Source organism: Geotrypetes seraphini, chromosome 2 (genome assembly GCF_902459505.1).
Source record: "Geotrypetes seraphini chromosome 2, aGeoSer1.1, whole genome shotgun sequence".
Lineage (NCBI taxonomy): Eukaryota > Metazoa > Chordata > Amphibia > Gymnophiona > Dermophiidae > Geotrypetes > Geotrypetes seraphini.
In genome coordinates, this window is record NC_047085.1 from 515,591,879 (window position 1) to 515,608,320 (window position 16,442).

Consider the following 16,442-nt stretch of genomic DNA (forward strand, 5'->3'; position numbering starts at 1 on the left):
CTACTTGAATTATAAACCAGTTTAGTTAATGAATTTAAGTATTGTAAGCAAAAAGGCGCAGGCGTGAGGAGCAAGCAAACAGTCTAAAACGTACTGTTGGCTGTTTTGGCTTAATCACTTTCGGATGAGAGGCAGAGACTGCTCCTATTATCTTTTGTTGATTATCATTTGGCACTTTTAGCACATTTTTTGGTGCACTAGTATACGCTTAATCACTTTCAGGTGAGCCCGAGGATGTTTCACAGACTACGCCCGTGTGGGCATATTTATGTAACAGCTGGCGCATTAGGGGCTGTGTAAACCCCATTGTGAGCTGTGCGACTGAGGGCTCCCCGTTATGACAAACCTGCTGTATCCTAAAGGTTAGTCACAGAGACATATAGAAAGAGATACAAACCCCGGTGCAGAAGGGCTGACCAAGTCAGGGTCTGGGGGAGTATATCAGCTGACTATCCTGTAAAAAGTGAGGAAGAAATTGAAATAGAACAAAAGAGCTGTAACTTTCCTGATGCAGTCCTAAAGCCAGGCAAGAAAGTTCTGCCTTGCTATTATCTAGTGCCTATTAGGCAGAAGGCAGATCAGCAGGGTGCCCGGAAAGAAATTCAGGCAGAGGGAAGAAATCTCTCCCCCCTGCAGCTTCAGGGGAGTGATTTCTTCCCACAGCTTAAACCGAGGCTCTGTAGAGAGCTAAGGAGGACGGAGGAGGGGGCTGGGCTGGAGAGTCCCAGGAAGAAAAGCAGTGCAGGGACAGAGAGTCCAGCGTGAGGCTGCCCTTCCTGAGGGACAGCCAGGTGGGAGATTGCAGTCAGACTGGGATATGATAGAAGAGCCAGTAGTGAACTCTGTGGTATTGAGCCCATGATGACAGAGGAAAGTAATGCTCCAGGTGAATGCCAACCTGAACCCATGGAGACAGCGTAACCCTGTGAGTTTTAAGGGAATGTTATCCCAGGACAAGCAGGCAGGTATTCTCACTAGTGGGTGATGTCATCCGACAGAGCCCTGATACGGACATCTTGCAAGCATGTCTTGCTTGAAGAAACTCAGAAGTTTCGAGATGCCCGCACCGCGCATGCGCCAGTGCCTTCCCGCCCGATGTACCGGGCGTGTCTCCTCAGTTCTTTTCTTTCCGCGGAGCTGAGAAGTTTCACTTCATTCTGCGCTGACTGAATTTCAGTAAATTTGCCTTCTTTGTACCGCGTTTTTTGTTTATTTGATTTATTTCAATTTTACTTTATATTTTCTTAAAAAAAAAAAAAAAAAAATTAAAATTATTTCTTCCGGCGGTTCGGCCGGGCCGGCCTCGTTGCTTAGGCCTAGCGCCTTCGACCTTGCGGCGACGATTTTCCGGCCTATGTCCCGGCCAATCACCGGTTTTAAAAAGTGCAGCAAGTGCCAGCGTGCGATTTCGTTGACGGACCCGCATCGACGCTGTCTTCAGTGTCTTGGTCCAGAACACGTTCCGAAATCGTGCCGGCCTTGTTCCACGCTCACTGCGCGCTCGTTCAAACGGCGCTGCTTGCTCTGGGAGTCGATGTTTAAGATGGAGTCTGCCAAAGAGCCGTCTGCTTCAACTTCTGCTGATGTTTCGCCGGTCCGTTCGAAACCTGCATCGATAACTCCTGCGTCTGGCATTGTGAAGCCGGCATCGTTCACTCCGACTTCCGCCTCCAGTTCGACATCGGTGCCTGTCCCCGTCTCCTCGGCTCAGGTACCGCCTTCCACTGTCCCTCCGGTGGTCATCAAAGTGCCTAAAGCTAGCAAGCAGAAGCACTTGGCCACAAAGGAGCGCGAAGACCGTGCTGGAGGACCCCCTTTCGGTGCGGATCCCTCCATATCGGCTTCGCTGCGATCCCTGCTGGAAGCTCAATTTGTCGAGCTTATGCAGTCTATGGGACCCCGGCTTATCGCCTCCATTCAGGGTGACCTCCCGGTCCCGGGGGGCGGACCGCCCCCTCCCCCTCCTCCTCGTCGTTCGATCTCTCTGCTCGACGAGGAGGATCGACGGAGGGCGGCGGGAGCCTCCAGGCGGGCTTCGTTTAGTGATATGCCGCCTTTGGAGCCCATCACACCTCCTCGACAGCAGAGTACTGTATCTGCTCCTGATAATCGGAGTCCTGGGCATGCTGCATCGCAGGAAGAGTTCTTCCGCACTCCATACCAGACCTGGGTGGCACTGCGTGAGTCCGCATCCTTGCCACCGCTGCGATCCACTGCATCTAGTCCCATCCATTCCTTGGAAGCTTCGGGGGATCGTGCGATGCATAGAAAATCTCGTTCCCCATCCCGTCACCGGGAGGGGCATCGATCTTGACACTCATCTCGACACTCCTCACGTCATTCGGAGGTGTCCCCGCAAAAGAAGATCCAGCGTATGGGATACTCCTCGTCGGATTTATCCCCGCCTGAGGGACCGGAGTATGAGGAACCATCTACCTCCTATTCTCCTTGCCGCTCCCAGCTTTCTCTGGACCCGGAGGCTTTCACTTCTTCTAGTCCGTCTCGCCGGCCGGCGCTGGCGGACCAACTGTCCTTTTCCTCCTTCCTCCGGCAAATGGCGGATGACTTGGATGTGACTTTGGACACTGGTTCTCGATATTCTAAGGAGTATCTGGACACCATGCATTTGCCTCACCCTCCGGCGGAGACGCTCCGGCTTCCTCTGCATAAACTGCTTGACCAGACTTTCATGCGTTGTTTTGAGACACCATATTCCATCCCTGCAGTTCCCAGTAAGTTGGATGCTCGATACCGCATTGTCCACCACAAAGGATTTGAGGGAGCACAGCTATCTCATCAGTCCCTTCTGGTCGAGTCCTCCCTCAAACGATCTCATCCCTCCCAGGTTTACGCCTCAGTACCACCGGGCCGTGAAGGGAGGACGATGGACAAATTTGGTAGACGTATCTACCAGAACTCGATGATGGCGACTCGAGTGCTCAATTACAATTTCTTCTTCTCTTCATATTTGGACTTCTTCTTGCTGGTGCTCCGCAAGTTCATCCCTTTTATTGATGCTCAGGCTCGATTCGAGTTTGAAGAGGTGGTGGCGACCCTTTCCCAGTTACGCCTGCAGCTGATGCAATCCTCCTACGATGCCTTCGAACTCTCGGCACGTGCTGCGGCCTGTTCGGTCGCCATGCGTCGCCTGGCATGGCTTCGTACGATTGATATGGATCCGAACCTCCAAGACAGACTTGCAAATGTGCCTTGTGCGGGGGCGGATCTGTTCGATGAGTCTATCGAGACTGTTACTAAGAAGCTTTCGGATCATGAGAAGTCCTTCCAATCTATTCTACGGCCTAAGCCCAAGCCTCAACAGTCTCGTCCCTCTAGGCCGCCTCTGATTTACCAGCGGCGTTATCAACCGAGGCAGACTCCTCCTGCGAGGCAACCTGCGAAGAGACAGCCTCCCCAGAAGCCTCAACAGAAGCCTCAGATGCCGGCTGCACCCAAGGCTACTCAGCCTTTTTGACTCTCTTCCAGGGAGCATAACCGACTTCGTTCTGTCTCCCCCCGTTTTTCCCATTGGGGGTCGTCTCCATCATTTTTGTCATCGATGGGAGACCATCACCACGGACCTTTGGGTCCTTACCATCGTAAGAGAGGGATACTCTCTTCATTTCCAACGGGTCCCCCCGGACCACCCGCCAAGAGAGTATCCTTCCAACTTGACGCAGACCGCTCTTCTCCTCCAGGAGGCTCAGGCTCTGCTTCAGCTTCGGGCCGTCGAGCCGGTTCCATTAGATCAGCAAAACCGGGGGGTTTTACTCCCGGTACTTCCTGGTCCCGAAGAAGACGGGCGATCTGCGTCCCATTTTGGACCTTCGAGTCCTCAACAAGTTTTTGGTCAAGGAGCGGTTCTGCATGCTGACCCTTGCTTCTCTATTTCCCCTCCTCGAGCAGAACGATTGGTTATGCTTTCTGGACCTCAAGGAGGCCTACACTCACATCCCTATTCATCCGGCCTCCCGCAAGTTCCTCAGATTTCGGGTGGGACATCTACATCTGCAGTATCGAGTGCTTCCATTCGGCCTTTCCTCGTCTCCCAGAGTCTTCACGAGTGTCTGGTTGTGGTGGCCGCTGCACTCAGGAACATGGGTCTTCAGGTGTTTCCATACCTCGACGACTGGCTCATCAAGGCACCGTCGGCTCCAGGGGTCATTTCGGCGACCTTGACTACAATTTGTTTCCTGCAGAGTTTGGGCTTCGAGATCAACTTTCCCAAGTCACATCTTCAGCCCACCCAGTCTCTCCCCTTTATCGGGGCGGTCCTGGATACCATTCAACTTCGAGCATTCCTTCCTCCTCAACGCATGGAGGCTCTCCTTCTACTCTGCCAGTCGGTGTCTTCTCGCCAGTCCATCGCGGCGAGACACATGATGGTCCTCTTGGGCCACATGGCGTCTACAGTTCATGTGACACCTTTTGCCAGACTACATCTCAGAATTCCTCAATGGACCCTGGCATCTCAGTGGACTCAGGTGTCCGACCCGTTGTCCCGTCACATTGTAGTCACTCCTGCTCTACGGCAGTCTCTTCTCTGGTGGATGACCTCTTCGAATCTATCCAGAGGTTTGCTGTTTCACTCTCCTCCCCACCAGAAAGTTCTCACGACCGATTCATCAAACTATGCATGGGGGGCTCATCTGGATGGGCTTCGCACTCAGGGGTTCTGGACCAGTGCGGAACGACTCCATCAAATCAATCTTCTGGAGCTCAGAGCCATCTTCAATGCTCTCCAAGCTTTTCAGCATCTGCTCCACGACATGGTGGTCCTTATTCGCACAGACAATCAGGTCGCCATGTATTATGTCAACAAACAAGGGGGCACGGGCTCGGCCCCTCTTTGCCAGGAAGCTCTTTGAGTCTGGGATTGGGCGGTTCGCCACAACACCTTCCTCAAAGCTGTCTACATTCAGGGGAAAGACAACGTCTTGGCAGACAAATTGAGTCGTCTCCTCCAGCCTCACGAATGGACGATCCACTCCGACCCCATTCATCAGATCTTTGCTCAGTGGGGAACGCCTCAGATAGACCTCTTTGCAGCCCCCCACAACTTCAAACTGCCTCAGTTTTGCTCCAGGATCTACACTCCTCACCGCCTCGAGGCAGACGCCTTTCTACTGGATTGGGGGAATCGCTTCCTATATGCGTTTCCTCCATTTCCTCTCATTCAAAAGACTCTGGTCAAGTTGAGATCAGACCATGCCACCATGATTCTGATTGCTCCTCGGTGGCCCAGACAACCTTGGTACTCCCTTCTACTTCAACTGAGCAGCAGGGAGCCAGTACTTCTTCCAGTGTTTCCTTCACTACTTACTCAACATCAAGGTTCACTACTTCATCCCAACCTGCAGTCCCTCCCCCTGACAGCTTGGTTCCTTTCAACATAACTCCTCACCAGTTCTCTCAAGCAGTGAGGGAGGTCTTGGAGGCTTCCAGGAAGCCTGCTACTCGACAATGCTATTCCCAAAAATGGACTAGATTTTCTTCCTGGTGTCTTTCCAATGCCACGGAACCTCAGCGAGCTTCCCTATCTTCTGTATTGGACTATCTTCTACACCTGTCTCAGTCTGGTCTCAAGTCTACCTCTATACGAGTCCACCTGAGTGCTATTGCGGCTTTCCAGCAGCCTCTACAGGGGAAACCTTTGTCTGCTCATCCTGTGGTTTCCAGATTTATGAAAGGACTTTTTCATGTCAACCCTCCTATCAAACCTCCTCCTGTGGTTTGGGATCTCAATGTTGTCCTGTCTCATCTCATGAAGCCTCCGTTTGAACCTCTCAACAAGGCTCCACTTAAGTATCTCACCTGGAAGGTGGTTTTTCTGGTGGCCCTCACGTCTGCTCGCCGGGTCAGTGAGCTTCAGGCCCTAGTGGCGGATCCACCGTTCACTGTATTCCATCATGACAAGGTGGTTCTTCGTACTCATCCAAAATTCTTGCCTAAAGTGGTCTCTGAATTTCACATCAACCAATCCATCGTGCTTCCAGTGTTCTTTCCAAAGCCCCATTCTCACCCTGGAGAATCTGCTTTACACACTCTGGACTGTAAACGTGCTTTAGCTTTCTACTTGGATCGCACAAAGCCACACAGAACTGCTCCTCAACTCTTCGTCTCCTTTGATCCAAACAAGTTGGGACGACCTGTATCGAAGCGCACCATCTCTAACTGGATGGCGGCTTGTATCTCTTCCTGCTATGCCCAGGCTGGATTATCCCTTCCCTGTAAGGTCACAGCCCATAAGGTCAGAGCAATGGCAGCCTCTGTAGCCTTCCTCAGATCGACACCGATTGAGGAGATTTGTAAGGCTGCCACTTGGTCCTCAGTTCATACATTCACCTCTCATTATTGTCTGGATGCTTTCTCCAGACGGGATGGACAGTTTGGCCAAACAGTGTTACAAAATTTGTTCTCTTAAATGCCAACTCTCCCACCATCCCATTGGGGTTAGCTTGGAGGTCACCCACTAGTGAGAATACCTGCCTGCTTGTCCTGGGATAAAGCAATGTTACTTACCGTAACAGTTGTTATCCAGGGACAGCAGGCAGCTATTCTCACGTCCCACCCACCTCCCCTGGGTTGGCTTCTCAGGCTAGCTACCTGAACTGAGGAGACACGCCCGGTACATCGGGCGGGAAGGCACTGGCGCATGCGCGGTGCGGGCATCTCGAAACTTCTGAGTTTCTTCAAGCAAGACATGCTTGCAAGATGTCCGTATCGGGGCTCTGTCGGATGACATCACCCACTAGTGAGAATAGCTGCCTGCTGTTCCTGGATAACAACTGTTACGGTAAGTAACATTGCTTTTTTGTCTTACCTTTTTGTTCCTCCATGGCTTCCTGGACATACAGCGAAAAAACAATGAAGTCTTTGAGTACAATACAATGCAGTGCAATATAGAAGAGCTGGACATACAGCGAAAAGGAAATAATGAAGTCTTTGAGTACATGTAATGTAATGTAATGTAATTTATTTTTTATATACCGCTAAACTCCGTTAGGATTCTAAGCGGTTTACAGAAAAATAGACAATAGGGTGCATTAAAATTATAAGTAAAATAGGTACTTAGAAATTCCCTTACTGTCCCGAAGGCTCACAATCTAACTAAAGTACCTGGAAAAATGACAATTAGTAGAGTAATGAAGAAATAAAATAGAGAATAGATGAGAAAAATAAGAAAATAAACATTCTAATAAGACTACAATGATCTAAAGGACTTTGAAAGGTTGAAAAAAGAGGGGAGATAAGAATAGATGCAGAGGGAGAACCGTTGAAGCAATAGAATTCTGGGGAAATTTAAATGAAATTTGAATGATAAAATAAAACAAAATAAGTAGTAAAACAATAAGTGAGATTAAAAAATATATCATAAACTAAAAAGAATTGAAAATAAAATCAAAACAGTCAAAACTGAAGTCCAGCTTGAACGGGCCCCCGAGCCAACCGTTGGTCCGATGGCCGGACTGCAGCCCTCCTCCGTTGGCTCTCCCCTGCTGACATGGCTGTTTGTATATAGTATGGTAACATTGTAGGGATGGGTTTACAATAAGAGTAAGTCAATGGGGAGCAGGTCATACAGAGGAGTAAGCAGTGAAGGTTTTGGTAGATCTTGGTCAATGGGAAGTAGATCGAGGAGATTTACTAAGTAGGGTAGGTCATACAGTGAGGGGAAGAGGTGTAGACTTTAGGCATTCCTGGTCACGAATCGGTTGAAAAGGTTGGTTTTGATTAGTTTTCTGAAGTTGAGGTAGGATGAGGAGTGCATGATGGTGCTGCTTAACCAGTCGTTCTGTACGCTTGCTTGGAAGGCAAGCGTTCTGTCAAGGAATCTTTTGTATCGGCAGGTTTTTTCTATAGGGTTGCTGAACATTCGTATTCTGCATGTAGGCCTGGGAGAGCGGTCTAGTTTGAAGTGGGAGACCAGGTACAGAGGGGCCAAACCGAGAGTGGATTTGAAACAGAGACATGCGAATTTGAACAATACTCTTGCCTCCAGGGGCAACCAGTGGAGTTTTTGGTATTAGGGGGTAATGTGGTCCCACATCTTTAGTCCGAAATTCAGTCGCACCGCTGAGTTTTGTATAATTCTGAGTTTTTGGACGGTTTTCTTGAGTGACCCCAGGTAAATGATATTGCAATAGTCAGGTAGGTTTAGGATGGAGGATTGCACCAGTAGGCGGAATGATGTTGAGTCGAAGTATTTTCTGATGGTTCTAAGTTTCCATAGTTTCGAGAAGCCCTTTCTGATTAAAAGCTCAGAATGCGTATCCAGGGTGAGATTTAGGATCAGGGAAGATTAGTTTTTCTACCTTTTGGATTTCTTCCCCTTTTTTGAGTTTTTCTGATATTATTCTATAGCTGATAGTCAGCCATTGTAATTGGGAGAATAATATATAGACAGCCCAATAGTCAAGAATTGAGATGGAACCAGAACCAGTGAAGGTAACTCCAGAAGAAAAGCACTAGAAAGCTCATTCCAGAAAATTATTGTTAGGAGATTCCATCATCAGCGGCATTAACCTTGGAACAAAAGAGTGAAGTGTCTCCCAGGATCCTCAGCTTCCAGGAATCCCAAACAAATATTATCTCTAATTAGGCAAGAATCTAGGAATTCTAAAGCTGATGTTGTTATCCATTTGGGTTCAATGACCTACCAGCAATACCCCACTTGTGGTGCAGAAAGCTTTTTGGGAGCCAGGAGAGGGGTTGAAACCTTTTTGTAAAGACTGTAGCTTTTTCGGAAGTACTGCCTACATATGGAAAAGGAGAGGGAAGAGTAGGAAATAGTGAGATCTTCAATAGGTGGCTCAGAACCTGATGTCATCACGAAGGCTTTAGGTACAGAGGAGGATGAGGAAATACATGGAAAAATAAGAGACTATATTGTAATGACAGGTAAAAGGATCCTTGCTGAGAAATTCAGGCCATGGGTTTCTAGTCATTTAAACTAGAAGGAGGGGGTGGCATAAGCAGGACACACGGTGGCCACCCCCAGCAAAGACAAGATAGCAACGTACACAACGATATTAGTGATACCCTTCTTAGCAAGGCAACTGGCAGTGAGACTAAAAAAAAAATGAAATTGCCCCAGAAAAGTAGCTGGAAAGCAAAGACCACAAACGCTCGCAATCTAGGCAGCCAGCAACCCAGGGAATTTAAAGAAAGCAAAGGCAAAGTCCCAATCCCTTCCGAGAGTTCACCCCAAGGAGCAAGACCCGATTCAGTTTTAGAATCACTCTTTGGCGAGTAGAGATGACATGTTTGGGTCACTCGGGAAAGTCCAAAAAGAGGAGCAGAGCAGCAATCACTAGGAAATGGTCCATCATACAAGCAGCAGTAGCAGCGCTGACCATCCCAGCACGATCCAGGCAGTGGTGGAGTCAGGTCAGACCCTGAAATGATGCGGATGTACAGTGGCGACATTCAGTGCTGTTAACCACATAGCTAACTGGGCAAGTAAGATCAGTCCTGTGTCCAGTTAGCTATTTGGGAACTGCACTCAATACCAGCTGTCACCGATGAACCAGATTTTTAATGCCAGGGCCCAGATATGGCCCAGTGTTGACTGTTTGGGACTAATGTAGTTCTAAGTTATCAGCTGTATAGAAAATGTTAATTGCCCTAGCTGAATATTGATCCATAACAATTCAACAATTAACCCTTTCTTTGGCATTGTTGCTCTCGTTCAACATCAAGTTATGTAAAAAAAACTTTGCTCCATCTGCCAATTAAACGGTTAATACAAGCAGGAGTAAAATTAATTACTTAATAAAAGCTTTATCAAGGATTTTATATTGTATCTAAGAATGCACATAATACAAATGAGAAACATTCTACATCTTTATATTATGATACAAAACCATTTTTTTAAATCATCAACAGGTTTAAACTGTCTTCAGAGGATCCATGAGAGTGAGAGGCCATTCACATGTCCAGAATGTGGCAAAAGCTTTACTCAGCAATCACATTTAATAACGCACAGGAGGATTCATACTGGAGAGAAACCATATACCTGTTCAGAATGTGGTAAAAACTTTTGTGTGCAGGCAGCTTTAAAAATGCACGAGAGCATGCATACTGGAGAGAGACCATATACATGTTCAGAATGTGGGACTAGCTTTAATCGGCAAAGACATTTAAAACTCCACAAGATGAGTCATTCTGGAGAGATACCACATACCTGTTCAGAATGTGGGAAAAGCTTTACTCAGCAATCATATTTAATAATGCACAGGAGCAGTCATACCGGAGAGAAACATTATGCTTGTTCAGAATGTGGTAAAAGATACAGTCGTCTTTCAACTTTAAAAATGCACAAGAGGATTCATACTGGAGAGAAACTCTATACCTGTTCAGAATGTGGGAAAAGCTTTATTTATCAATCAGATTTAAGAAAACACGAGAGGATTCATACTGGAGAGAAACCCTATACCTGTTCAGAATGTGGTAAAAGCTTTAGTTCGCAATCAACTTTAAAAATGCACAAGAGGATTCATACTGGAGAGAAACCCTATACCTGTTCAAAATGTGATAAAAGCTTTATTTTGCAATCATATTTAAATTATCATGAGAGGATTCATACTGGAGAGAAACCCTATACCTGTTCAGAATGTGGTAAAAGCTTTATTACGCAGTCAGTTTTAAAAATGCACAAGAGGATTCATACTGGAGAGAAACCCTATAGCTGTTCAGAATGTGGGAAAAGCTTTACTCAGCAAACAAATTTAAGAAAACACGAGAGGCTTCATACTGGAGAGAAACCCTATACCTGTTCAGAATGTGGCAAAAGTTTTAATCAGCAATCGCATTTAAATATTCATGAGAGGAGTCATACTGGAGAGAAACCCTATACCTGTTCAGAATGTGGTAAAAGCTTTAGTGCGCAATCAGTTTTAAAAAAGCACAAGAGGATGCATACTGGAGAGAAACCCTATACCTGTTCAGAATGTGGCAAAAGTTTTAATCAGCAATCGCATTTAAATATTCATGAGAGGAGTCATACTGGAGAGAAACCCTATACCTGTTCAGAATGTGGTAAAAGCTTTAGTTTGCAATCAGCTTTAAAAAATCACAAGAGGATGCATACTGGAGAGAAACCCTATACCTGTTCAGAATGTGGGAAAAGCTTTACTCAGCAATCAAATTTAAGAACACACGAGAGGCTTCATACAGGAGAGAAACGCTATACCTGTTCAGAATGTGGGAAAAGCTTTAATCAGCAATCAGGATTAAAAGAACACAAGAGGATTCATACTGGAGAGAAACCCTGTATCTGTTCAAAATGTGGTAAAAGCTTTAGTTCACAATCAGCTTTAAAACAGCACAGTATAATTCATACTGGAGAAAAACCCTATACCTGACTATTAATTCAAATAGTGCTCAGACCCACAACCTTAGTGTTCTAGTGTAGAAACACACAACACCAGTTTGGGCATAACTCCCTATTTAAGTCAGCTTGATGTCAGTTAGTAGGCTGTTCTGATGGAGTAGGTTGGATGGGTCCTTCTTTGGAGGCTGCTTCTGGGTAATTTATGGAAATTTGTATTATGTATTGATATATTTTATAAACAGCATTAGTGTTAATGTTTTTGTAGTGAGAAGCTAAATTAAATTATATTATGTTTTTTGATAGATAATCCCTTCCTGAGGAAGCACGAGGCAACACTCAAGTAGAAGGGAAGATATTTGTAATTTTTGGCTTCCAGAAGTTATTACTTATTAATATTTGGACAAACACTTTATGACACCAGCTGCTTATTAAGTGACCATCAGAGAAGTTTATTTTATAGTACATGGATGTTGGATTGTTATATAGTGGTACAGACATTAATAGTGCCATGATGGTCTGATGGCAACTGGTGTTGTGTGTTTCTACACTAGAACACTAAGGTTGTGGGTCTGAGCACTATTTAAATTAATAGTCAATTCTTTTAAATTGTGATATGAATATAGTTATTTAAGTTATTATCACAATTGAAAAAAATATATATATCCCTATATTTATTTATTCAATGAACAAGTCATACCACATGTGGAAAGTGAAATTAAGATCAAGTGCCACTTGTTGGCAGTATAAGTCAAAGGAAGGCTCCTTAGCTCATATACTTTTCCAATGCACCAGTATCCAACCTTTTTGGATTCAAATTTGGAGAACCATCAAAGATATTACAAATTGCTCTGCAGAAGTATCCTTTGATGTGATAATTCTCTGCTCACAACACCCAGGCTTTGCTGAGTCGGACTGCCCATCAAAATTGGTGGACGTCCTGATTGCCATTGGTATCCTACATGTTGTAAAAAAAACTGGAAGTCTGCTCAGTTTCTGAATTACACTTTTTGCTGGAATTCAATCTGCCTATATAAGAACTATGAACAAGCTGCCAAAGGAAAAAGAGACGGCCTCCCACCATCACACCTCTACCATTTGCTTTGGTCTGACTTAGATCGATATGTTCAGAAAAATTTCAGCCATGTTACTTGACTTGCAGCTATTTTCTTTAACTTTCTCTCTGTCTCTTTATTGATCTACCTTTTATGTATGATGGAGAGATGTTTGATGTTTATTTACATTTATACTGACTTTGTTAAGCTTCTTTGGTCGGCTTGTAAAATTTTCAAAAACTGAATAAAAATATATTTAAAAAAAGAATTAAAAAAAGGAAAAGAAAATGTGGTTCTTTATCCCTCCTCACCGCTTATGAAGGGTTGAGTTTGATTTCTGGGTGGTTTGTCCTTTTTATTCTGTATCTTGATTTAGATTTAAGGTACAGTCATATGTGTCCATACTCCATCTAAAGGCTGTTCTCCCATCTGTAAGTCAGAGTAGAGACAAAAATGACCCAACAGTGACCATGTTTCAATAGGACTCTAGATCAGGGATTGCAGAAGAAATTCTCCAATAAGCCCAGATTTTAATATATTCTCATTCTTCAGAACTCTTCCCAAATGTTAAGGGCCACTTTGTAACTTTCATGCTATAACCGCAGTTATGTGCCACAACAGAAGTGACTTGGCAGGAGTGCTCATAAATGCATTTAGGCACCTAAGAGCTATTGCAGGTAAGTACGAGGGGCTCGTGTGCAAATAGGCAGAGCATGAATGGGATACAGGCTATTCCTATAGCTACACGCAAAACCTATAGATTGAGAGAATTGACTCCATTTACGCTCCACACTGCCATTTCCAAGGAATATCTCATGAACTTGCACTGTCTGGAGATAAATGCTTGAAAAAATGCTCTGCAAATAGGAAACTGACCAATTCTCAAGACAGACATGGAAAATCCTGGTGCGATATAACCTATCCTTCCTCATATTATGCACAGGTTCTGTCTTAGAGAAATACCTTCTGTGTATATCCAGCAGATCATCAGATCCAACACGAATAGAAGAGAGTAAAGAATCAAGGAGATCCAGTAGAAAAGGAAGAAATCCAAACACAGTCAGAAAATGTCTGTGAGAATATTTCCCAGGGAACTGAGCAAATTAACACAAAGAATTATAAGCAGGAATCAAAGAAACAGAGAGACCCTACAGATGTCTCAAGGGATGGAGTCAGTAAGTGTGAGAGAAATGACAGGGATCTGGGTTATATCCCTGAGGACCAGAGACACCTATCGGAGGGACCCTTCCAAATTAAAAACAGTGATAAAGTGACTTCTAAATTCCACCATGGTAAGAGGAAAGGAAAAACCCACAAAAAAGAACTTCAGATGCACAAAAGGGATCATAAAAATATGAAACCATCTACTTCTACTGAGTAAGTGTAGTTACTTACCTGTAACGTAGGTTCTCCGTGGACAGCAGGATAGTCAGCCACATATGGGTGTTGTCCCAACAGCTCCCATTTTGCGGATAAGCTCTCCAATAGCTCAGAGAGATTTTTTTTTTTTTCCTCTGAGCACGTGCAGTGCCCGGGCCCCACTGGGCATGCCCGAGCCCTGCCCATTTCCCCCTGCTTCCCCCTAATTCCCAGGGTGTTCCTAGCTGTGGCCGGGTCGGCCGTATGGGGAGGCGGGTGGCTGACTATCCTGCTGTCCACGGAGAACCTACGCTACAGGTAAGTAACTACACTTTCTCCTAGGACAAGCAGGATGAGTCAGCCACATATGGGTGACTCCCTAGCCGAGGGATGTACCGACTGGACCTGCGCCTTAGCGCTTTGTGCATCCCTCACCTGGCTGGGGAGGCCGAGCCGGGCAGGGTAATCAGGCAAAGCAGGTGAAGTTGTGGAAACAAGGTTTTAGATAAAGTGCTGTGTTAACTGAGCAATAATACTCACAGAACAGTGAACTGGTCAATGACAATCAATGAACAGTGAGAAACCAACTGGTCAACAGTGACAATTCGTACTTGCATGTGAGAATTCATACTTGCCTATTCCACATTCAGTCTAGACAGGAGTGCTGGAAGACCTACTTAACTCACAGAACAGCGAAACTGGTCAATGACAATCAATGAACAGTGAGAAACCAACTGGTCAACAGTGACAATTCGTACTTGCATGTGAGAATTCATACTTGCCTATTCCACATTCAGTCTAGACAGGAGTGCTGGAAGACCTACTTAACTCACAGAACAGCGAAACTGGTCAATGACAATCAATGAACAGTGAGAATCCAACTGGTCAATAGTGACAATCCGTACTTGCATGTGAGAATTCATACTTGCCTATTCCACATTCAGTCTAGGCAGGAGTGCTGGAAGATGTGCATGGAGGACCAAGTGGCTGCATCGCAGATGTCCCCTATTGGTGTGTGGTGCAGATGAGCCGTTGTGGTGGCTATGGCTCTGCGCTGGTGGGCGTTGGCTCCCACCTGCGGTTGACGCTGCGCTTTTCTATAGGTGAAGGGGATGCACTTTTATATCCAGCGCGAGCGCCTGCGTTTGGTGGCCGGAAGTCCTGGTCTGTTTTGGTCGTAGGAGACGAACAATTGAGGCTTGTCTAATCTGCTGCATAGTCAGGGCCCGACACAATCCAGGAGGTGTTGCTGAGGTGGCAGTGTGCCTACCTGTGGGGAGATGTAGAGTGCCGGGAGGCATGCTGAAGCCACCTTCAGCAAGAATCAGGAGTGGGTTCTGGGTACCACCCTGTTCTCATGGAGGAGTGTGTCGGCCGACACGATGGTCAGGGTATTCCCGGCCAGGAATACGGGATCTGCCTCCCCCAAAGGTTTGAAGGGGGTCGAGGTGAGCAGATCCGGCACCAAGTTGAGGTCCCATCCGGGCGGTGGTGGTCTGACCGGTGGGTGCAGATTGGACAGTCCCTTCATGAAATTTTGTGATTACTGGATGCCTCGACACTGGTTTGTTGTCTAGGCCAGTGTATGCCGCGATTGCACTTAAGTGGACCTTGATGTAAGTGGGTTTTAGGTCCCACTGAGATAAGCTCAGTATGTACTGTAGGATGTCCGGTATGGAGCAGTTGTAGGGGTCTCGCTGCGTGTCTGTGCACCGGTAGCGGAACCTTCTCCATTTCAATCCCATAGCGTTTTCTGGTTGAAGGTCTTCTGGCTGCCATAATTGTGTGCTCCATGTCTTGTGGTAGGTTCATCCTCTCATCATTCATGCAGTCAGGGCTAAGGAACGCAGGTCGTGGTGGAGGGTAAGGTTCCCGCGTTGTGTTATGAGAACTGCACTGATCGGGAGGGGGGAGAGGTGGGTGAACCACTATCCCTTGCCGGAACAGGAACCATGGTTGCAGGGGCCCGGACAGGGCAATCATGATCACCGTTGCTCTGTCCTGAAGGATCTTCTGCAGGACTTAGGGTATGGCGGGTAGGCGTATAAGAGTCCGTGGTTCCAACTCACAGACAGACCGTCGGGGCTGAGACGGCGATAGGTTGATTTCTTTGCGCAGAAGGTCGAGTATTTTGAGTTCGGTTCGGTTGCAAACAGGTCGATGCTCGGTGTGCCCCAGGTGCTGAAGATCTTCTTCATCGCCGCTGGGTTGAGACACCACTCATCGGGATCCAGCTGGTGGCTGAGTCTTTCTGTCAGGTCGTTCTGCTCCCCCGGGAGGTAGATGCCTGGATGGGGCATTGAATGGAGTTGGTGAACTCCCACATGTGGCTATCTTCCTTGCATAGCGAGGTTGACCCTGTCCCTCCCTGCTTGTTGATATAGTGCATGGCCACCTGGTTTTCTGTTTGGGTGAGGACTGCCCTGCCTGTTTGAAGTTTTCGAGGGCATTCCCTATGGCCCTGAGTTCCAGTAGGTAGATATGGAGTGAGGACGCCTGTGCGAGGATTGAGAAGGTGTGTCCCCCCTTCATGTTTGGAGGCATCCATGGTGGCCACCAGCTGGTGAGGTGGTGGTCTGGTTTCCCTTTCGCTAAGTTATCTCGGGCCGTTCACCAGTGAAGCGTCTTGTGAATGGCCTAGCGAATGGGTATATGGGTGGTCAGAGGTTGGGTACACTGGTCCCAGTGACGTCTGA

The 16,442-nt window shown here is 46.6% G+C and overlaps 1 protein-coding gene across 4 annotated transcripts in view; it reads left to right on the forward strand.

The window, feature by feature from the left end:
• The window catches only part of LOC117354636 (oocyte zinc finger protein XlCOF6-like), a 149,501-nt gene that overhangs the window by 42,597 nt on the left and 90,462 nt on the right, over window positions 1-16,442 (forward strand). For 2 of the 4 annotated variants that reach the window (XM_033932461.1, XM_033932462.1), the window contains exon 4: window positions 9,889-12,625. The exons of the other annotated variants lie outside the window; for them this stretch is intronic. In XM_033932461.1, coding sequence (XP_033788352.1) covers window positions 9,889-11,366 — 1,478 coding nt within the window. In that variant the 3' untranslated portion in view covers window positions 11,367-12,625. Of the gene's footprint in view, window positions 1-9,888; window positions 12,626-16,442 lie in introns of those variants that run through there. 4 annotated transcript variants of the gene reach the window in all.